General features: G+C 59.4%; 3 protein-coding genes across 11 annotated transcripts in view; 2 read left to right on the forward strand and 1 right to left on the reverse strand.

Annotated features, from left to right (window-relative positions):
• Positions 1–7,041, forward strand: part of EHBP1 (EH domain binding protein 1) — a 234,136-nt gene extending 227,095 nt beyond the window's left edge. For all 8 annotated transcript variants that reach the window (XM_059828420.1, XM_059828424.1, XM_059828421.1 and 5 more), the window contains 2 exons: positions 6,614–6,728; positions 6,893–7,041. In XM_059828420.1, coding sequence (XP_059684403.1) covers positions 6,614–6,728; positions 6,893–6,983 — 206 coding nt within the window. In that variant the 3' untranslated portion in view covers positions 6,984–7,041. The remainder of the gene's footprint in view (positions 1–6,613; positions 6,729–6,892) is intronic.
• Positions 7,042–12,173: 5,132 nt separating this feature from the next.
• On the forward strand, positions 12,174–14,501 carry OTX1 (orthodenticle homeobox 1). 2 transcript variants are annotated; one of them, XM_059828575.1, is made up of 3 exons: positions 12,174–12,271; positions 12,852–13,026; positions 13,749–14,501. In XM_059828575.1, the coding sequence occupies exons 1-3, from the start codon at positions 12,174–12,176 to the stop codon at positions 14,499–14,501; spliced, it is 1,026 nt and encodes a 341-aa protein (XP_059684558.1). The 2 variants fall into 2 exon arrangements, with proteins under 2 accessions (XP_059684558.1, XP_059684559.1); XM_059828576.1 differs by having other exon boundaries at positions 12,174–12,270; positions 12,875–13,026.
• A 6,649-nt stretch (positions 14,502–21,150) lies between these two features.
• WDPCP (WD repeat containing planar cell polarity effector) overlaps positions 21,151–21,728 on the reverse strand; it is a 107,781-nt gene continuing 107,203 nt past the window's right edge. The window contains exon 17 of the mRNA XM_059828600.1: positions 21,151–21,201. Within this exon, the coding sequence (XP_059684583.1) occupies positions 21,151–21,201 (51 nt within the window). The remainder of the gene's footprint in view (positions 21,202–21,728) is intronic.

Consider the following 21,728-nt stretch of genomic DNA (forward strand, 5'->3'; position numbering starts at 1 on the left):
ATTCTGTATTGACCTCTCAACCCTTTGACTGTCCATGGTAATTTCTTTCTTCACCTGATAAGGTACCTGATCCATAATAAATCAATTCTAATTAGTTTGGAGACTTCACTGGGAGCGTAAGTTTGTAGGAAGAAAGCAGCAGGTTTCAGGTAGCTTTTTCATGTCTCGCCATCTGTGGTTATGGTTTTTGCATAAGACTACATTCGCTGTATTCTTGGATAAACTTGAGTCATAAATGGATACGTTGCTTTCTGCAGAGACAGGCCAGTTTCATTGGGAGTCATACTAATGAAATATTTAAAACATAAAATACTCTAAAACCAGAGAGGAGTGAGGAGATACTGGATTTAAACCCAAAATTTCCATGCTTATTTGCCTCTTATATGTTTTACTGTTTTGGAACGTCCTCGCAGCGGCCCCTGCCATTCACGTGTTGACTTGAACAAAAATCTGTGCTTTTCGGATTTCTTTTTTGTAAGTTCAGTGAGAGATGCCAAAACCCAGGAAGGTCCTCTTTTTTTTTTTTTTCTCTTTTTTTTTTTTTGTGTGTGTGTGTGCTACTGGTGATAGGGTAAACAGGGGTTTAGGGAGAAAACGTAAGTGCTGGAGAATTTTGGTTATATTGGGGGTTCTTTCTTTATTTATACAAGAAAGTCCTCATTTAGCGTTTTAACCCTCGATAAGATTATTAGTCTGCTAGAACTTTTAGCTGCTATCGGCTTTTACCTAAAAAACATATTAAAGGCGAACCTGTCCCGAGAAAATGCCTGCGAAAACTCAAAATGCACGGTTGCGACGCCTGCCCTCCCGACGCGTGCGTCAGCGCCGTCTCGCTTTCCGCATCCGACACCCGCTGGGGTGCAAAGATGCGCTTTTTGGGAAGCTCCGGTAAAAGCACACCATTTATAGTAACGATTTCCCTGAAGAAGCACGGGCTGCTCCAACAGCCCGGCACTGTCTGCTCCGAGGCCGTTTAGCCGGTTGCTAATGAGCGCTTGGGCTCCGTGAAAGGGTTGAAAAGAGAGATCTCACTTTTACCGGCACCAATTTGAAGCTGAAATATATGAGCATGAAAAAAAATTTATATATATATATGTGTGTGTGTATATATATATAAAAAAACAGGACGGGGCTGGTTTGTTTGTCTAAAAGAAAGGCAAAACGCACCAACCCGAACTGGAACTTTAAAAAAAAAAAGTCTTTGAAAGGTGATAATTACTGTTTTGGTAAATTGCTCTAACTCTTCCACGCGTGACTGTGCCGTTTAAAAATCTATCAACCAATTTACTTAGCTAGTTGATGACAGGGGGGGTGAAAAAAAAGAAGAAGAGCGTGTCTTGCAGAAGGTAGCGGCATGCTGATGGCAGATAAAGGCGGTTTCTTGGCGGTCGGCCTGTCCTGCCTGCGCGGGCAGCGCCGGCGACCGGAGGTGCTGACCGTTAGCATGTTCACTGAGTTGGAGCCGGTGTCCTCTAGCCAACCGCTAAAATGGAGGCATACGCCGCTGAATAGCCTTTTGGAGTGTTACGGCCCTTCACGCGGAACACGTGAATGACCGCGGGTGGTAAAAAAAAAAAAAAAAAAAAGGCGTATTTTTTTCCCCTCCCCGCCGCCCCGTTTAGCCGGAGAGATAAGAAAGAGAGAGTTAACGCGCGGTCTTCTTCCAGCTGGAAAGCGTTCCTCTCGTCCCGTTGCCGAGACCGCTCCGACCGCGAAGGGCCCGAAACCCTGGCCTGTTCCCGAAACCCTGGCCTAAGAGGCCAAAGGAACTACGGCTTACTGGGTCTGGCTTAACCTGCGCCTTCTGCGAAGGCGTTCTGGCTGTCCGTTCCGGCTCGCCTAAGCGAGGTGCTGCATTTCGGAGCCGGGTTTTTACCCCGGCGGCGGCCGAGCGGCGGGATGCCTTCCTTTCGGCTACCTTTCCTCTCGCTCCCCTTTTTTTTTTAATTTTCATTCGAGATTTAATGCCTCCTTAGAAAAGATAAGTTCATTTTTGCACACCTTGGGGTGGTGCGTTCGTTTTCTGCCCAAGAAATGGATCTTCCTTTCGGATTTTGTACATCTTGATTTATTCTTGGCTTATAGTTTGAAGTGGGTGCTCTTCTAAAAGGATTTATGCATAGGTTCACTATTTTTGTAGTTATGGTTTATATGATAAGCTTTTTATATTTAAAATCAATATGTAATCCTGTGGAGGAGCTTATCCTCTAAAACCCCATTTGTAAATCTATTTTAGCTTTGTTACACCGCGCGGCCACAGTATTCCATAGATTGATTAGGTTCAGCAGCAGAATCCTATCAAATGGCCTGCTCTGATGATGATGCAAACTCTTTCAGGATTGCTAGTTGACTGGAACTAAAGATAAGACCTGACTGCAATCCCCCAATGTGCTCTTTACAAAACTAGTGTTAATTTTCATCAAAGTGCCAGGCTTATTTATTATAGTGGCGAGGTTGAAGGTTTTACTACGAGAACTTTCGACCATTTCTATTAAAGCATTTCTATGGGAACCGGCCGCCCGTTTGCGCAAAGTAATTATCAGTTGAAGCAGCGGGGCGGGGGGGGGGGGCGAAAAAAAAGACAATATGAAGTCAATGAAGATGAATAATTGAAAACATTTCAACTTTAAGGTGAACTGAGCAAACTCTATGTCGTTTTAAACGGCCCGTCGCGAGCGGCGGCACGGGGGCTTTAGCTTTCAACACTTTCAGCTCATACGCAGCCTCCGAGCTGAATCCTGGTTTTGTCCGGAGTGTAGCATTTATATAACGGTATCGTTCTGAAATCTTCAAATTAATCACAGCCCATCTTGTAGCTTCCCGGAGCTGCAGTCGGCCTGGGTTGCTGCACGGGAGAGGGGCTGGGGGTAATCCCGGCTCCGAAGGTCCAACAGGTAGGAATCAAACTTGAGCGCAGTTGCCTTTTTAAACATAGGGATGCTTCCCGAAACTGCTGCCTGGCGGTATTTTGGGGGGATAAACCAAAATTGCAATGTAATCACGTAAAAAATGATATTTAAATACTTAGTGCCGGTTCCTCTTTTAACCTACTTGACTGTATTTGGTTGGGGCGGGGGGGGAAGTCAGACTCCTTTTCTAGGGAACAAAGTGAAAACGCGGGGGAATATTTCCACCAGCGAGTTTTCCCGTGGCGTATTTCAAACACTGATAATAAGCAAATGCAGGAAAAAAACCCAGTTTCGTTCCGTCGAGTCCTAGTATGACGTTATTTACCCCACAGGGCTACAAGATGGGGCAACACAACCCGTAGCTCTTAGAACGGGACTTGATGGAGGAAAAATAGTAGTGAAGGGCTGAGCGAAAGCTGTCCCGAGATATTTTGCCTGATGTTTGCTGTTTCGAAAGCTAAAATTGCTGCTGAAACTGGAGAACTAGGGGGTGAAGCAAAGGGAAAAAAAAAAAAAAACAACAAAAAAGAAAAAGGCTTTTCAACTAAGTGAAAACCATCAAAATTGCAAAATAATTAAATCGAGTCCAGGTAGAGATGGGGTTTCTCAGCTCCCTTTTCATCTGGAGCTTCACGTGCCCGGATGTGCCGGGGAGCCCGAGTCGCAGCGCGGTTATCAGCAGGAGCGGGGGGGACAGTTACCCTGAAAGCTGGGGGCTGTGTTTTCGGGGAGCAAGGACCTGGGAAATTCCCTGCCCTGTCTCCTCCTTTTCCGCCCGGCTCCCCGCTGCTGCCCTTGGCAAGACGGGTTTGTCACGCTGAGATGGCGTCGCGCGTGCTTTAGTTGCGTGGGTGAAACCCCCCGGGTTTGGGAAGCTCCGACTCGCGGAGGTGCGGGGCGCTGTGGTTGAAACGGGTCAAAGTGAAGGAGCCTTCCCCAAAAGGAGCAAAAGGGCGAGCAGCGGTGGAAATCGAGAGACCCTGTCGAAAATTAGCACCTAAAAGGCCGCGACCTAAATTAAAGCAGCTTTGTCGCGGGAGGAACGGCTTAGATTGCTGGGAGTTTGGGCTGGTAGCTTCAGTCCTGATCTGTGTACACCTGGGAAATGCTTTCCTTAACAGCGGTGGAGGGGAAGCAACGCACTTGAAAAAGAGAGAGAAGGGAGAGAAAAAAGGAAAGGGAAAAGGGAAAGGAAAAAGGGAAAAGGAGACGGGAAAGGGAAAAGGAGACGGGAAAGGGAAAAGGAGACGGGAAAGGGAAAAGGAGACGGGAAAGGGAAAAGGAGAAGGGAAAGGGAAAAGGAGAAGGGAAAGGGAAAAGGAGAAGGGAAAGGGAAAAGGAGAAGGGAAAGGGAAAAGGAGATGGGAAAGGGAAAAGGAGATGGGAAAAGGGAAAGGAAAGGAAAAAGGAGAAGGGAAAGGGAAAAGGAGAAGGGAAAGGGAAAAGGAGAAGGGAAAGGGAAAAGGAGAAGGGAAAGGGAAAAGGAGATGGGAAAGGGAAAAGGAGATGGGAAAAGGGAAAGGAAAGGAAAAAGGAGAAGGGAAAGGAAAAAGGAGATGGGAAAAGGGAAAAGGGAAAGGAAAGGAAAAAGGAGAAGGGAAAGGAAAAGGTAAAGGAAAGGAAAAAGGAGAAGGGAAAGGAAAGGGGATAGGAAAAGGGAAAGGGGAAAGGAAAAAGGAAAAGGGAAAGGAAAAAGGAAAAGGGAAAGGAAAAAGGGAAAGGGAAAAGGAAAAGGAAAAATGGAAAGGGAAAGAGAAAGGAAAAAGGGAAAGAGAAAGGAAAAGGGAAAGGAGAAAGGGAAAAGGGAAAGGGAAAGGAAAAAGGAAAAGGAAAATGGAAAAGGAAAAAGGTAAAGGAAAAGGAAGAAGGAAAAGGGAAAGGAGAAAGGGAAAAGGGAAAGGAAAAAGGAAAAGGAAAATGGAAAAGGAAAAAGGTAAAGGAAAAGGAAGAAGGAAAAAGGGAAAGGGGAAAGGAGAAGAAGGAGCAAAAGAGAAAATCTGCCGGGAAGTTTCGGCAGTGCCCTGCCAGGCCGACGCTGCGGGAAGGGCTGTGGTGCGGCTGCACCGAGTCCCTCCCGGCCCGCGAGCCTCCGCCGTGCGCGGCGGCCTCTCCCGAGCGTGGCTGCGCACACGCCCCGGCGCGGGCTTTCCCTGCGCCCGCGGGCCCCGCCACCCGTGGGCCTGTGGGCCCGGGCGGAGGGCGAGGGCGCAGCGGTGAGGCAGGCCTGCCGCCTTCCCGCCGCCCTCCCAGCCTCTGCTGCACCGTGCTGCCTCTCATTTTTAATTCGTAGGTAGAAGGCTGAGTTCCCTCCAGCACCGCTGGCTTTCACAGGCCGCCTGAGCGGTTCGCCGTCCGGAATAAATGCGGCTTTGGAGGGGGGTCAGGGGGATTTGAACCACCGCATTCTTGCGGGGGCCGTGAAGATCCGCATGGTAACGGCGGTGGGCATTGTTCGGGTTATCTGAATGAGCACCGGCCTCGGGGAGCTCTGACGGCGGAGAGCGCGGGGGGAAAGCCGGGCAGCGCGGAGGAGGGAGAGGAGGAGCGCGGAGGGCAGCGCGGGGGGGGGGGGGGGGGCGCCGGGCCGCGGCCGCCGTTCCTCCTCCTGAGGCCGCGCTGCCTCCCGCTCCTCGCCCGCCTATCTCCCCCGGCATCTGCGGCTCCTGCTCCTCATTGTTTACCTTCTTAATGAGGGAGGCGGGGAAGGCCGGGCCCTGACTGACGGCGACAAGCCCCCGCGCTGCGGCTGCAGGGCCGGAGCCTGCGGGGCGGCCCCGGGGGGGCTGCGGGGCCGGGGGGGGGGGGGGGGGGGGGACAGCGCGGCGGCCCGGCCCGGCGCGGCCTTCGGTGTGGTTGTGCTTCCAGGCCTGGGGGGGGGGGGGGGGGGGGGATGCTAATTAACTGGTACCTGCTTTTAAAGTTACTGCGAGGCATATGGTGCCCAGTGTGAGGTTCCTCCCGCTGAGGAATTAGCGAGGGGGAGGGAGAGGGGCTTCCTCCGCGGAGGGGGGGCGGGGGGTGCCGGTGCCCCTCCGGGAAAAGGCAGAAGAAGAATAAAAAAAAGGCAAACAAACCCGAAACGACCCCAAAGTCGCTGCTGAGCTCCCCCCCGCGCCCCGGGCCAGGAGGGGGGAAGGCCGGAGGGCTGCGCTTCTCCCCGCGGTAGCTCCCGCTGGGGAGGGGGGTGCAGCGCTCCGCGGGACTGTGCGGGACTGTGCGGAGCTGTGCGGGGCTGTGCGGGGCCGTGCCGTGCCGTGCGGGACCGGGCTGTGCCGTGCCGGGCTGTGCGGGACCGGGCTGTGCGGGACCAGGCTGTGCGGGGCTGTGCCGGGCTGTGCGGGACCGGGCTGTGCCGTGCCGTGCCGGGCTGTGCGGGACCGGGCTGGGCCGGGCCGGGCCGGGCCGGGCCGGGCCGGGCTGTGCGGGACCGGGCTGTGCCGTGCCGGGCCGTGCGGGGCCGGGCTGTGCGGGACCGGGCTGTGCCGTGCCGGGCCGTGCGGGGCCGGGCTGTGCCGTGCCGTGCCGTGCCGGGCTGTGCGGGGCCGGGCTGTGCGGGACCGGGCCGTGCCGTGCCGGGCCGTGCGGGGCCGGGCTGTGCGGGACCGGGCTCCCCACCGCAGCGGCCCCGCGTCCCGGCGCGGCGGGCTGCGCCCCGGCGGACGCCTGTCCTGAGCGCCGGTGTTGTTTGGGTTCCCCCCCGGCAGACTGGCAGAAGACGGAGGCGCAGAAGAGGCGAGAGCAGCTTTTGCTGGACGAACTCGTTATTCTCGTTAACAAACGGGACGCGCTGGTCAGGGACCTGGACGCCCAGGAGAAGCAGTGAGTCGGGCGGGGGGGAAGCGGGGGGGGGTGGTCCCCGCCACGGCCCCCGCGGAAAGTTTGGGCCAAGTCCGCGGGAGGGGAAGCGCGGGGTGCGGGGGGGGGCGCTCAGCGCGGGCGCGCATCCCGCGCAGCCCCTCACCGCGCCGCCTCTCTCTCCGCAGGGCCGAGGAAGAGGACGAGCATTTGGAGAGGACCCTCGAGCAAAACAAAGGCAAGATGGCCAAGAAAGAAGAGAAATGCGTCCTCCAGTGAGCGGCCTTCCCGCAGCGGCGGCGGAATCACAGCGCGGCTCTTTCTTAACGTTTTTAAAACGCCGATATGAGACTGGGAAAGGGGGGGGGGGGGGAACAAACAAAAAAAAGCTGTTTTGGAAAAAAAAAAAAAATTTTAAACTTTTTTCCATTTTCTTAAGGCAGATCTAGGCTGCGCCGGCCCCGCTCCGTTGCTTTTTGGTTCCCGTCCAGGCGCCCTCGCCCTGTGCCGCGGTCCCCCGGTGGGCCGGAGGCGCGGGAGCGATCGGCGGGAGCCCCGGCGGGCGGGCGAAGCCGGGGACGGGCGGAAGGAGCAGGTCTGTCCCGGTCCCTGTAGCTGGAGGAGGGCTGAGATTTGAAATAAAGAAATACGTTTTTGTCGTAATAGGATTAGGGGGGGGGATATAAGGGAAAAAAAATAATAATAATAATAAATCATTGGGAATGGTTTCATCTAGTCCTGCCGTATGTAACACTTCATAAGCTCCCTACATCTTATCGTTAGGCCAGGTCCACCCCAGTTACCATTAAAAATGTGCCGTATGTACCAGTGTTTTCTTCCAGCAGTTCTACGGTTCCCCGGGAGCGGGGCTGAGCCCCCCGGGGGTACCCGGGGCTGCCCGGGGGGAGAGCAGAGCCCGGCCCGGGGCAGCGCGGCTCTTCCCCCCGCCCCTCCGCCGCATCCCGGGCCCCCCCCCGGGCCCCGCCGCCGCTCCGCGTTATTTATTGCGCCCGCGCCGCGGCCCCCCCCCCCCCGCCCCGCCCCGTCCGTGTGCCCCCACGCGTGTCCCGCGCTCGCATCGTCCCTTCGTGGAGCTCGTCTCGTTTATTTATTACAATGCCGAGTCATATATAAAATTTTCAATAAAAGCCGAATCTTTCTTACCGTACTGCCGCTCTCCTCTGTACCTGGGAGACTCCCCCCATCCCTCCCTCCCTCCCTCCGGGGAGGGGGCCCGGGGACCGGGAAGGGCCCGACCCCGCGGGGGGCAGCGGGGCTCCGCCGCCCCGGGCCGCTCCGGCCGCCGCCGCTCCGCCACCGCAACGAAACCCACCGCGGGGGGGGGGGGGGGGGGGGGGGAAGGGGAAGTTTTTCGTTCGTTTTTAATAAAACCCAAAGCGGGGAGGAGGAGGCGAAACTTTTCCCCGCGGGGCCGATGCCGCCCGCCCGGGGGGATGCGCGGCCACAGGCTCGGAGGCGGCCGCGGAAGGAGCGCACCCGCGGGGGAGCTGAGCGGGCGGCGGGGCCGGAGGGAGCCGGGACCGCGCGGGGACGCGGCTGCCGTCCCGGGAGGGAGGGGAGGGAGGAAAGGGAGGAGAGGGGAGGGACCCCCCCATCCCACCGCCGGAGCTGCCCCCATCGCCGACGGCTCCGGGTGCAAGTGCCACTCGCTCCCACCGAAAAATAAAAAAAGCCCCGCGGAGGAGGGAAGCGCCCGGTCGGGAGCGAGCGGCCGCCGGGGCCCGGGACCGGGGGACCGGGGGCCGCCCCGCTGCCCTCCGCGGCGCTTGGCCCCGCGCGGAGCCGGGGGGGGACGCGGGGAGCGCCCCGCCGTCGGGCGGGCAGGGGCGGTGCCCCTCTCCCCAAAGCCCGGGGGGGGACACACACGGTCCGAGGGCTCCGCGGCCGCGGAGGCTCGGGGCGGGGAGGGCGGGGGGAGAGGGCGGCAAAGCGCGCCCGGCCGGCGGGAGCCGCTGAGCCCCAAGCCCGGGGCTGCCCCGGGGGGGCGGGCGGGCATCCCCACCCCGCCCCGGGGGGGGCCGGTGCTTCTCTCTCTCTTCCCCTACGAAAAAAAGTAACTCGGTCCCCGGGTTGCGGGAAAAAGAAGTGTCTGCGTGTCCCCCCGCCCGGCCCGGGAACCGGCCGTAAGGGCCCCCCCCCGCCGCCCCGCCGCCGGGACCGGGGGGCCGCGCAGCCCGACCCCCGCCCGCCCGCCGACCTTACCTGGGCGCAGCGGGGAGGGCGCAGGCTCCGTCCGGCGGCGGGAGGGAGGGGGGGGTCGGGGCCGGGGGGGGGTCCGGGACCGTCACCCCGGGGGGGCGGCCAGCCCCGCGCCCGCCCTGCCCGCAGCCCCCGGCCGAGCCTGCGGGGAGGCGCCCGCAATGGGGGATTGGGCAACGGCCGTGGTTGGGGGGGGTGGGCACAGATACCCCCCGGGGGGGGAGCACCCCCGGGGGGGCGGCTGCTGCCCGCCGGGAGCGGGGCTGCCCCGGCGGGGCGAAGCGATGGGAAGGCGGCGGAATCGGGGGGGGAGTGTAGGGGGGGGGTGTGACACGCAGCCCGGCCCGGGAACTGCCCCGGCGGGACGGGGGCAAAACGGGGGGGGGGGTTTGGATGGGGGGGAACTGCCCCCCCCAACTCCTTCCTCCTCCCTCCTCCTCCTCCCTGTGCTTTTTGTGAATGGGCCGCGGCGCCTTTGTCGCGGGGAGCAGTGCCCGCGCCCCGCACTTCGGTGGGCGAGCGAGGGGGCTCCTCTCCACCCCCCCGGGCCATCGCCTCCCTCCCGCCCGGGCCACACCGTTCCCTCCTCGCCGGGAACAAGAGGGGGAAAGAAGGGAAAAATAAAATAAAAAGGGGGGGGGGGGGGGGGGGGGAGGAAAGCCCGGCCGCGGCCGCGCCTCGGCGCATTAGCTCGCTTTCAGCTCCGGCCCCAATTAGAGGGACCCGATTTGGGGACCCCGGCGACAGCCGCGCACCGCAGCCCGCGGGAGAGCGCGGGGCCGCTCCGCCGCCTGCGCGGCCACACCGCCCCGCTCCGCGCCCCGACCCCACCGCTCCGCGCCCCGACCCCACCGCTCCGCTTTTCGCCGCCGCTGCGGCCAACGAGTTGGGCTGCGCGGAGCGGCGCGGAGCGATGGGTCCCATTCCCCCCCCCCCCACCCCGCCCGCCCCCCGCGGCGCGGAGCAGCCCCCGAGTTCAGGACACGCGGGGAAAGGTGCGGCCGCTGCTTTTTATTATGATTTTACAGCTCAAAGTTTGGGCGAGCCTCCAGACGGCGGGGGGGGGCCCGGACCCCGCTCCCCCCGGCCCCCCTCGGCCCCCCCCGCTCCCCACACCGCCCCCCCCCTCCAGCAGCGCCCTCCGCGCCGGCGCAGGCGGCGGCCGAAACTTTTTTGCGGTCCCCTCGAACCTGCGCGGAGCGGCGCAGGGGGCTGCCCGGAGGAAGGGGCAGAGCTGCGCGGGCGCGGAGCGGCTCCCCCCGCACAACTTCGCTAAGGATTCCTTACCCCCCCCCTCCCCCCCATCCCCTCCGCGGAGGTTGCGCGGGGCCCCGCGCGCGCCCATCCGCTCCACCCCCTTACTCCGCCGGGCAGCTCTCCGCCGGACCCGACGGGCCGGGCGCGTCGGCGGTGGGTGCACGGGGGAGCGCGGAGCGGCGCGGAGCGGCGCGGGGGGGGGGGGGGGGGCGCGGAGGGAGCCGGCGCCCTGCGCTGCCATTGCCCGGGCGGCTGTCAGTCAGGCGGGGAGCGGCCGGGGATTGGCGCCGGGCTGGTTACGCAGATGCTTTGCGCGCACATACAAGGGTAGGGCCGGGGGTAGGTGATCAATCCTCATCAGGGCCGCGGCTCCATCGCCCCGACAGCGCGGGCCGCCGGCAAGGTAACGCGGGGCGCCCCGACAAGTTGGGGGTGCGCGGCTCGGCTTCGGACACCCCCAACCCCAGCCCCCCCCCCCCCCTCCCCAGCCCGCCTCTCACCTGCCTGACCCCCCCCCCCGCCCCCCTCCCCAGCCCCGCCCGCCCCCTCCGCGCCCCCCGCCCGCTCCGCCCTGCGCGCAAGCCCCCGCCGCGGAGGGCGCTCCGCAGGTGGCCGCGCAGGTGAGGCGAGCGGGCGGACGGGCGGGCACCGCGCTTCCCCGACGGGGCGGGCGGCGGCGGGACGGAGCGGGCACCGGCACCCGCGCCCGGGGTGCGTGTGCGGGGGGTGGGCGCGGCCGGGCCGGGGCTGCCCCGGGATTTTCCGCGTTCTCCCTGCCTTTTTTTTTTTTTTTTTTTCTTTTCCTTTCCCCCCTTTATTTCCCCCCGTTCCCCCCCTCTCGCCGCCCGGGACCGTCCCGCTCCGCCGCGCTCCCCGGCAAAGTTACGCAAGGCCGAGTCCCGCCGCTGCCGCCCGGCCCCGGGCAACCGGGGGGTGCCCCTCGCCCCCACCCAAACCTTCCCACCCCCTGGGCCGGGGTGCCCGCGATGCCGCCCCGGGGGGGGGGGGGGGTGTTCGGGTCCCGGCAGCGGGGGCCGCCCCCGGGGCTCGGCGGGGCCGCCCGGGGTCTCTCCGCCCCTTCCTCCCCTCCGCGCTTATCTGCCGCTTCCCCCCCCCCCAGCCCCGCCGCTGCCTCCGAGCCGGTGGCCGCGGGTCCCGCGGGTCCCCCCCGGCTCTGCCGGAGCCCCCCCAGCCCCGGGCCGGGCCGCCGGTGCCCGCGCTCTCCCCTTTCCTTTTCCCCCGTTCAACTCTTACCCCTTTCTAATTAAAACGTCCCCGTCTGTTCGCTTTTAAATTAATTATACTTCCCTCCTCTGGTCCCTCCTTTTGATTCCTAATCCAATTATCTTTTTAAATAATTGCTTTATCTCTCCCCATCGCCGGGCACTGTTGCCTCTCGGCACTTGCGCGCAACTCGCCTTCGTTCAAAATAAAATCATCACCATCATCATCATCATCATCTTCATCATCATCATCATCGGAAACCCGGGGATTAGCGGGCGCCCCTCGGCAGGACTCGGGGCGGCCGGAGCGCTCACCGCCTCTCTCCGCTCTCTCCCCAGGCGCTCCGGCCTCGCCTCTGCGCGGGGAAGAAATCCGCCGTTTTGTTTCCCCCATCCTCGTTGTCGTTTTAATTTTTTTTTCCTTCTTTTTTTTTTCTTTTTTATTTTCTCCCCCCCTTTTTTTTTTTTTTCCTTTCCCCCCTCCCTTCGCCTGCGATCGCTTCAGGACCTCGCGGCGGTGACGGCGGGACGGAACGAAAAAAACTCCTTTTACACCGATTTTGTGCTCCGTTTTTGAATTGTTGTTGACTTTTAATTTTTTGCCTCTCGTTTGGGGTTTGGTTTGGTTTTTTTTCCCTGGGGGTTCTTTTTGTTGGGGCTTTTTTTTTTTTTCCCCCTCCCAACCCCATACATTTGATTTAAATTTTTTTTTTTATTTTATTTTTTTTTTTCCTGCGGGACTTTGGAGGAAACCCGCCCGGCTTTTAGCATGATGTCTTACCTTAAACAGCCCCCTTACGGCATGAACGGGCTGGGGCTGACGGGCCCCACCATGGACCTGCTGCACCCCTCCGTGGGGTACCCGGGTGAGTGCCCCGCGCCGCGGCCCCCTCCCCGCCATCGCCCACCCACCCCACGGGCTCCTCCAAACCCACCCGGGGGTAAGCGGAGGGGGAAAAGCTCCGTCCCGGGTGGGTTTGGAGGAGCCCATGGGGCCGTACGGTTTGGGGTGGGCTGTGGGGTGGGTGCCCCCCTTTGCCCACACCCCTGACCGGGGAGAGCGGGGTGGGGGGGGACAGCGCCGGTTCCAGCTGAATTTCCCCCCGTCCCCGGGGTTCTTCGTTCACGCGGGGATTTTTAAGGATAGAAAAGCTTTTTTTAAAAAAAAAGTAGATTTATTTCGACACAACGAAATCTCTCCATTGCCCCCACCGGGGCCGGGCCTGACCCTTCCCCAGCCCCGTGCCGCTCGCCCTGCCCGCGGCGGGACAGGATCAGGCCCACTGCCCGGCTGCCGTGGGGCTGGGGTGCGTGGGAAGCACCGCCGCTCTTCGGGATCAGAGCACGGGGTGCTCCTCGGTCCCCTGCCCCGGGGGGTGCTGGGGGTCCCGCCATACCCGGGGTGGGGTGGTGGGGTGCGGGAGGTGCGTGGGGACCTGGCGTGACCGGCGTGGCGGTGCTCACCCCCAGCCACCCCACGGAAGCAGCGGCGGGAGCGTACCACCTTCACCCGCTCGCAGCTGGACGTGCTGGAGGCACTCTTCGCCAAGACCCGCTACCCCGACATCTTCATGCGGGAGGAGGTCGCCCTGAAGATTAACCTACCCGAATCCCGAGTCCAGGTACCGGATACCTGCGTGGGGCCGGGGGGGGGATCCCGCACTGCTGGGGGGCTGCGGGGGCACCCCGGCTCGGCTGGCACAGCTCGGACCCGGCTCTCCATCCACGCTCGTCCCCGTTTCCTCGGGGCTGGGGTGCGTGTGGGCTCCCAGCCACTTGTCTGTCCCGCCGTGGGGGCATCCAGGCAAAGGGGGGGCTTTAATGTTTCTTTTTTATCCTCTTTTATTAATTGTGTTTTTATTAATATTTTTCTGTCCCCCTCCGCCTGCCCCCGGGGCGTAGCAGCCCCACTACCCGAGCGCTTTGCCGGGGTGCTCCCTCCGGCACTGCTCCTTGGATGATGATGCCCGGTGGGGTGGGGTACGCAGGCAGCACCCCGCGCAGGATCCGTCCCCCAAAACCGTATTTTGTCACCGCGTCGGGGACACGCGCAAGCCGAGACACCCCAGCCGCTGGCCCCGGGCATCCTTGCTTGGGGCGGGATGCGGGGTGACCCGGGTGCCAGGCGGGGCAGGTTTTTTTTTATTCGGGGTGCGGGGGTGTGCGGTGCTAATGGCTGGGTGTGGGTGCTGGTGGAACTGGTGCTGGGGTGAGGCTGGTTGGGTACTCCCGGGGCGAGGAGGGGCGGCGGGGAGAGCGGGGGGCCCACGGGGCCCCCCGCTCTCCCCGCCGCCCCTCCTCGCCCCGATGCTCATGCCCCCTGCACCCCATTTTCTCTCCCCAGGTCTGGTTCAAGAACCGCCGTGCCAAGTGCCGGCAGCAGCAGCAGAGCGGCGGCGGGGCCAAGAGCCGTCCGGCCAAGAAGAAATCCTCGCCGGCTCGTGAGAGCTCGGGTTCGGAGAGCAGCGGGCAGTTCACGCCGCCGGCAGCGGCTTCCAGCTCGGCCTCTTCTTCCTCCTCCAGCTCGGCCTCATCGGCTCCGGCCGGCGCCCCGGCATCTCTCAGCACCCCGGCATCATCCATCTGGAGCCCGGCTTCCATCTCTCCCGGTGCGGCACCGGCGGGGGTGACGGTGCCCGAGCCCTTGCCGCCGGCCGCCGCGTCCTGCATGCAACGAGCCGGCCCCGCCGCCGCTGCCGCCTCCGCCAGCTACTCCGTCTCCTACGGCCAAGGCGGGGGGTACGGGCAGGGTTACCCCGCGCCGCCTTCCTCGTCCTATTTCGGGGGTGTGGATTGCAGCTCCTACCTGGCGCCCATGCACTCCCACCACCATCCCCACCAGCTCAGCCCCATGGGGCCCTCCTCGGTGCCCGGCCACCACCACCACCACCCGCTGAGCCAGAGCTCGGGCCACCACCACCATCATCACCATCACCACCACCATCAGGGTTACGGCGGCACCGCTCTGCCCTTCAATTCCTCCGACTGCCTGGACTACAAGGAGCCCGCCGCCGCTGCCTCCTGGAAGCTCAACTTCAACTCCCCCGACTGCCTCGACTACAAGGACCAGGCGTCGTGGCGCTTCCAGGTCTTGTGAGGGGCCGACCACCGTCCCCCCAAGACCCCACGGACCCCCCGGGTCTCCCCGCTGCCTCCCGGGCAGGACTCTGGCTCCGGCTCTTCCTCCTCCTCCTCCTCTTCCTCTTCTCCCCTCTTCGTTAGCAGTGGCGATGCCCCGGGGGGGCGGTCCTGCCACCCCCATCTCTACTGACTGATATTTATTTGCTTCCTGCGCCCCTCCAGCGGGTTTATTATAATTATTATTTTTTTAAACGCAACAGAAGAGGAGTTTAAAAAAAAAAAAAGAAATTACAATAAAAAGCCTAGCGTCTCCCCTGCTGCCCCCGGGCAGAGGCGCAGGCTGGCTCCTGCCCTGCCGGTGCCTCCCCAACTTCATGCGGGGACCCTCACCCCCTCCCCGGGTGCGGGAGCCCCCGGCTCGCCGGTCCTGTACAGCCTCTTGCCGCTGGGAGCGGCGGGATCGATGTAAATATTAGGTCCGTTCCAGTGACCGTGATTATTTTTAGTTGATGCTGTCGGGTTGGCGTTTATCTAGAGTCTAACACGGAACAGAACTTTAAAAAAGGAAAAAAAAATTCGCTCTTTTTTTTTTTTTTAATTTTAATTTTCTGCCCTAAAAATGAATCTTTCCCTGTTTCGCGTCCTCCGTCCATCCTCGAGGCCTCCGTACGAGCTCGGCCGCGCCGTCCTGGGGCTGGGGGGGTTGGCGGCAGCCCAGGGGGGTACCCCGAGGGGAGGCAAAGGGGGAGGGAAGGGCTGCCCGGCTGATCCGCAACCTGCAGACCAAAAAAACCAAAACTTTTGGGGGGGAAAAAAAAAAAAATAAAAAGGAAAGGAAAAAAAGCAGTGTAAAAAAAAAAAAAAAAAGTTTTGGTTTATTTTTTTGGGGGAGGGTTGCAGGGGAAAGCTCTGCTTTGGGGCTGGGGGGGGCACGACTTTTGGGGATGTGGTTTTTTGGTTTGGTTATTTTTTTTTATTTTTTTTTTAGCCCCTTCTGTCGGTTGGTGCGTTTTCGCGGGTCTGGGCTGCCGCCGGCTGCCTTACCCACCCCAGGCCCGTGCTTTCCCGCAGCTTTGCCCCGTAGGGGGAGAGGGACAGTGTACGTGTGATTTTTGATGCCGTAACCCCACACTTACCCCTTCAACTGTAAGGCAAACCCCCCGCCTTCCTTCCCCCCCCACCCCAATAAAATCCAAACTAATCAACGCGGTGGTGTCCTGTCCTCCTTCCTCCCCTCTGCCTCCTCTTCCCCAGGAAACTTCCCTCCGGGATCGAGGCGCTGGGCAATGCTTCCCGGTGGGTCCCAGCAGGATGGGGGTGGTGGTGTGTGTGATGAGTTTGCAAGTGCTCTGGAGGGGGGACCCACCGCTGCCTCTGCGGGTGTGGGCTGGGAACCCGCTTTTATGTTAATTGACACTGTTAATTGGTTACCGATTTATTGCTGCACCGCGATGCCGACGGGACCCACGGGATGGGCGAACGCTGGCTGAAACAGCAAAAACCCAGCTGGTGGGGCAGCCCCACAAAATGGGGACCCACGGGCAGGGGGTGGCGGTGGGGTGCGAGGGCCGCTGGGACGCACAGCCACGCAGACAGACCTCTGCTCCCCAGGTGGAGGGAGGGATGCTCGGCACCCGTGATTCCAGCCCCGACTCGCGGCGTTTCCATCCTCAGCCGCTGCCGGCTGCGATCCAGCCGGGGAAGCGGCGGTGTGTGTGAATTATTTCTCATGACAATCGCCCCCTCTTTTTTTTTCCCAGACCTTCCCCACGGTTGTTGGAGGTTGCCTGCTGGTGCCGGTGCCGTTCCCATTCCCAGGGGACCGGGGCCGATGGGACCACTGGGGCCAATGCTGCCTTGCTTGGGCCATTGATGCACTGGTGGGGCGGGGGGGCATCCCCAAATTCCCATCCTCCTCGCTGTGGTCTGGCAGCAAGTGCCGGCTGCAGCCGGGAGCTCTGGGGCCATGCCCTGTGCCCCATCCCTGGGGACCCCAGGCAGCGGGGACCATGGGGGGCGAGAGATATCGAGGCACCGGTGTGCTCCGGACAGCCACTTTGGGGTTGGTTTGCACCCACCCTGTACCCCCCCCACTGACCCTCAGCATCCCAGTGGGGTGCCAACGGAGCTGGCTGCCGGGAAAACCAGCGGGGTCAGCCCCAGGTGCCGCCGGCACAAGCCCCATCCATCCTTCCAGGGTCACGGCCACCGCACAGCCCCGAGGTGGGGGGCTCCCACGCCGCGGCAGGGAGCGATGGGAGGGAACGGGTGCAGCCAAGTCGGTTTTAGGGGATTTTTTTCTTTAAACGGTTATTTTCCTTGTTGTCTCCTTCAGTGCACATACATACATACATCTATTTAAGTATTTTTTTTTATGTATATCTATACACAGAAAATAATTGCTTGCTTCTGCAAGCGCTAGCGAGGCACTCGGCGCTCCAAAGGCGGGGGGGGCTGTACAGGCAGTTTGAGGGAGGACCACGCGTGCGGGGACCGGGTGCCACCAGCCTATGCATCCCCGAGCTCTTCTTTTAAAGGGAAAAAGTTATCGCAGCCTTCCTGGAGCTGGAAAAAGAAATAAAAAAATAAATCTGTGCTGGGCACAAAGTGAACCGAAGCTGTCTGCCCAGATTTAGGGAGGACCTGGGAGACAAGAGCCAGCAGGTATATAACACCCCCCACCACACACATACATTTTGCCTTCTTTAAACAAAAATTACACACACTTCATCTTAAAAGCTGTGGCGCTTCAGGACATGGCTTAGTGGGACTTAGCAGGGTTAGGTTTACGGTTGGACTCGATGATCTTAAAGGCCTTTTCCAACCTAAATGAGTCTGAGATTCTCTAAACGTCGCGTTTCGTTGTAACTTAGTAAATCAGCGCGGCTGAGAGACGCAGCTGGGAGGGGAGCCTGACTTTTGCTCGCTTGGTTTTGGTGACGTGGTCCTAAACCTCATCATCCACCATCCCACCGTACAGCTGGGTCCAGGATCTGCTTCGGGGTTTGGGTCTCCGAGGGGTTCCCGCACACTCCCAGGGGAAGCCGCCCCCCCACCCCTATTTGGGCACCCAGCAGCGCCCGGCGCTGCAGCCCGGGGGGGCTTCTCCAGCATCCCCCACACCACAGTTTGGGCATTTTCCTGTCCCACTGGTGCAGAGCGGGAGCACGGCAGCGGGGCCGGTGGCTGAGCCCAGCCGGCGGCGGGGGGCGCAGAGGAGAGACCTGTTCCAGATCACATCAAATAATGGCTTTGCCCTCAATGCCCATCTTCATTTTTTTATTTTTTTAAATATTTTTGCTGCGTTTCTCCCAGCCCTGCAGTTTCTTCGAAGGTTGATGAGCTCAACTCAAGCGGGAATAGCCAGTTTGCTGGAAAACAACTAAAATTGCATTTTTTTTATTTTTTTTTTTTTTTTCCCGTATCAGGTAGCAATCCCCTGGAAAAACGGCGCGGTGACTAACCAGCGCATTGCCTGCCGGTAAGCCAGGTGTGGTCAGGCCTTGTCCTCCCTCTGCCATCCATGGGTCAGTGCCAGCAGCGTGGGCAAGATGTAACCTGTGCCCGTTGGCGGGCGAGTGTGGTCCGGGGAGGGTCATGCCTGGGTTTGGGGGGTGGCCCCAGCATCCCCCCCATCTTGCTAGCAGCACCTCTGCACCACTGGGGCTTGGGCAGCGGCGCAACCGTCTCCCACCGTCGGCTTCCCCGAGGCTCGAACAAGCGCTGCCGCCCCGAGCGCAAGTCTCGGCAGGTAAAGCCGCACGCTCGCTGCCTGGTGCCCGGCTCCGGGAGCAGGCACCGGCGGGATCACGGGGCTTTTTTTGGGCGGCCCGGTTGTGAAACAGCCGCCTGGGTGACTCGGTGCCTCACGTCTCGAGCGAGAAGGCTGCCGGGTGCATGGCTACGATTAGTACTATTTATTCTTAAATAGCGTTTGCTGCCGGATCAGGGTGCCGCACCGAACAGACCAGCGGCCCAGGGGTCGGTGCCGAGACGCCGGGATACTGGCGAAGCCCCGGCCTCTCGCCCGAGCGCCGGCAGCTGCCTCCGCATGCGATCGCCCGCTCCAAAGGCACGTGGTGCTTTCCTGCCTGTAAGTCAAGGGCCAGGATTTGGGGGGGGGAAAGAGGGGCAGAGGGGAAGACGAGTACTCAGCTTGGGCTGTCAATATTTTTTTACGCTTGGTGCATCACGGGCTTGAAATAATTTGTGGTCTATTTGCTGTTATCAGGGTATTTGCTGCGAGCAGAGCCCCCTCTTGCAAAGCTTTGCTTTCAAACCCGCCGTTCGGGGTGGGGAGTCGTGACGGGTGACGATGTGAACGCCCTCGGCCGTACCCGGCCGTGCAGAGGTTGCTGCCGGCTCGGGGGGGCCGACAGCCGTTTCGGGTGCAGGACATGCTTCAGCGACACAAAGCATTACAGCCAAGCATGACTTAAATTATTTAAAAATTATAATCATAAATTCTGACATTATAAGTTCCAGGAGACGTACCCACTAACACGGCTTATTACAGTTATTTTGTAGACAGCCCTTCTGGCAGGGCGCAAAGAAAACAGATGATTACGGCTGAGTAAGGAGCCATTGCACCTGACCGTTTGTGGTTTTCCCTGTGCTGACCTCTACGTTAGCCAGTCGCTGCTAATTCATGCACGTTGGGTAGCAATTACTGCCCATAAAATCCCACGTTGGTTCCAAACCTGTTTGGAATTTGTCAATAAAAATCTGCCGGTGTAACTCCCAGCCGAGGAACCTGCTACACGGGAGAGCTCTTCTTTCATGTCGTACGGCCGAGCACAAAAAGGGAGGAGGGTGAAAATGGTCAGAGGGCTGAAGCCTAAAGGGAGACATATGCCCAGTTCCAGTTAAATCCCTATTCAGCACTCTTTTTTCCAGGACAGACAGGACTTTTCCAAGAAAGCCATGAGAGGATTTTTTTTTTTTAATGAAAAACTGCGATTTTAGGAAACAGCATCGGGGATATTATGTACATTTCTGGTATCACTTCCTCTATATTTTTAAGCTGAAATCCTCTTAGCATGCAAAGTAAATAGATTATGATATACTGAAGGATTAAGAATCACTGTCTGGTGTCAGATTAATCCCTCATATAGACCATCACTTGTACTGACAGAAATATGGCTGCAATTCAGCAAAATAGCTGTACGGCGAAGCAACGCAGCGCAGCATCTTACGCAGAGCAAGCGGGCGATCGCCGCGGTCCGTCATTGCGCCGTGTGTATTTCGGAAATTAAATTTAAATCTATAGGAGGTTAAAGGGGCGCTCCCCTCCAAGCGCTGCGCGACGCACAGCCATTACAGGCACGGCTCTGCGCGGGGAGGCGATGCAGCAGCCTGCTCTGTTTCAAAGCTCTCTTTATTAATTTTTTCCCCGTTGAGTGTAGAAAACCCTAGGCGTTGCAACCCATTCGCTCCCCTCAACCTGCAAAGGAAAAAGTCTCCTTCGAATATACTCGTGGAAAGGCACCGATTCGGATAAAGTGCCGCAACGGGTTGGGAGTTTTTCTGGTGCGATGGAAATCGCCCGTCGCGCAGCAGAAATTTAGCAGGATTTTGGCTCGTAGGGGAAAATGGCTGACTGACAGTGAGCACAAATATTTTATTTGGGTAAACGCAGAATTTTTGTTCATAAAATACCTCTAATAACTTGGGTTTTGTTTTTTTTTTTTACACTGTGCTTTTATTTTCAATCCATCCCTCGTGCAAATTCTGTTCGTCGTATAAAACCGATTTCAAGAAGCTCGCCGGCTTTGGGTTCCAACGACCAATGCTCCCCAAAAAGATCAAGCTTAACCCACACGCGTGCCTACAGCAGAGTACAAAAACCTGCGGCCGTACACGCTGCACCCGATCAAATGGTGGGAAGAAAGACCTGCGACGATGCTCACCCCTCTCTTCACCATCACAAAAAAACCCAGAGGGCTGAAACAGGTTACGTTACCTTCTCAATGCATTTTCTCTTCGTGGTTAGAGGCGGCAGATTAAAATCTGGACTCCAATGGAATGATGTTTAAGAGGCTCCGTGTCTTTTTTTCAAGGCAAAATAATGGTTATTCAACTAAGATGATATATCTAGATATGAAAATTGAGAGCATTCTTCGAAAAATGCTGCCGACTGTGAAAGGCTGCTCTTTCACAGAGGTATCCTGAGTGAAGATTTTATCTGCTGGTATCTCAATAGGACGGTTTTCAGAGCCTTAAGTGGAAATTCAAATCTGCTTCCAAGTGAAGATTGTTAAAATATATAATGCACAGAGAATTACAGACTTTCCCCTGAGAAGTTCATGGATTCGTCCAATAACAACCCCCCCAAATTTTTCAGCAGTGCGTTTGTACGGTAAGGGGGGAGCTGCAATTACTCGCTTTTTTAATGTCTTTGAGCGACACGATGAAAATGTCACCAAATTGCCCTCCACAAGCAAACACGGGGCAGTTTGTGCACGGACACGTTTGTGCTAACCCAGAAAGAATTTGGAGGTCTAAGGGCAGCACTTTTTATACGCCTGGTGCTTCGTCTTCTGCTGGTGGCTGGATCCAGGGCCGGCTGGAATGTCTCTGAAGGACTTCCCGTGAACTTCACCACCTCGGTGAGGTTTCCCCTTCTTTGCTTTGGCAGCGAAGACGGAGGGGGGTCCCACACTCGGTCACACCAGCCCCAAGTGCACGACTTTGAGTGACCCGCTGCCTCCAGTCTCCTGGAAGGGGGAAAACAGGCAGGATCAGGCAAGCGGCAGGGACATGCCACGGGGCATGGAAACCTCGCGTGGCTATTGGAAACGCCATCCCAACCCGGGGCGAAGAGACTCTGTCCCACTTTGGCCTGGGAATGCAGGACACAGCCCTACTGCGGTGGAGACTGCCTCCTCGTGCAAGGTAAGGCACCGCTCCCCTTTTTTAAGCCCCTTCGCAGCCCCCCTGCCCTGGTGCTCGTGGGGAGGCAGGGGCTGCAGCCCCAGGCACGGCTGGCGGTGTCCCCTGCGGTGGACACGGGGTTGGGAGGCGAGGGGCTGCCTTTGAGCCCCCTTCCCCGGCGCCTGCAAGCTTATTGGCAAAAGTGAAACTTTAGATTTTGGTTACCTTTTAATTAAAGGCTGGGTGAATGCCAACGGGGAGCGAGCCAGGTTTTCAAAGTTACGTGGGGATGGCACTTTCGCGTTCTTCGTACAATGCAAATACGTGATCTAAGCACAAATCCCCTTTCTGCGCTCGGTGCCTGTGCAGG

Source organism: Gavia stellata, chromosome 23 (assembly GCF_030936135.1).
Source record: "Gavia stellata isolate bGavSte3 chromosome 23, bGavSte3.hap2, whole genome shotgun sequence".
NCBI lineage: Eukaryota > Metazoa > Chordata > Aves > Gaviiformes > Gaviidae > Gavia > Gavia stellata.

What these genes read in the sequence shown, in the direction of transcription:
- OTX1 (XM_059828575.1), top strand. Translation starts at nt 12,174, where the DNA reads ATGATGTCTTACCTTAAACAGCCCCCTTACGGCATGAACGGGCTGGGG. An exon ending in CCCTCCGTGGGGTACCCGGG is followed by an intron (nt 12,272 to 12,851) that starts TGAGTGCCCCGC and finishes CCTGGCGTGACC; the next exon opens with GGCGTGGCGGTGCTCACCCC. An exon ending in TACCCGAATCCCGAGTCCAG is followed by an intron (nt 13,027 to 13,748) that starts GTACCGGATACC and finishes TTCTCTCCCCAG; the next exon opens with GTCTGGTTCAAGAACCGCCG.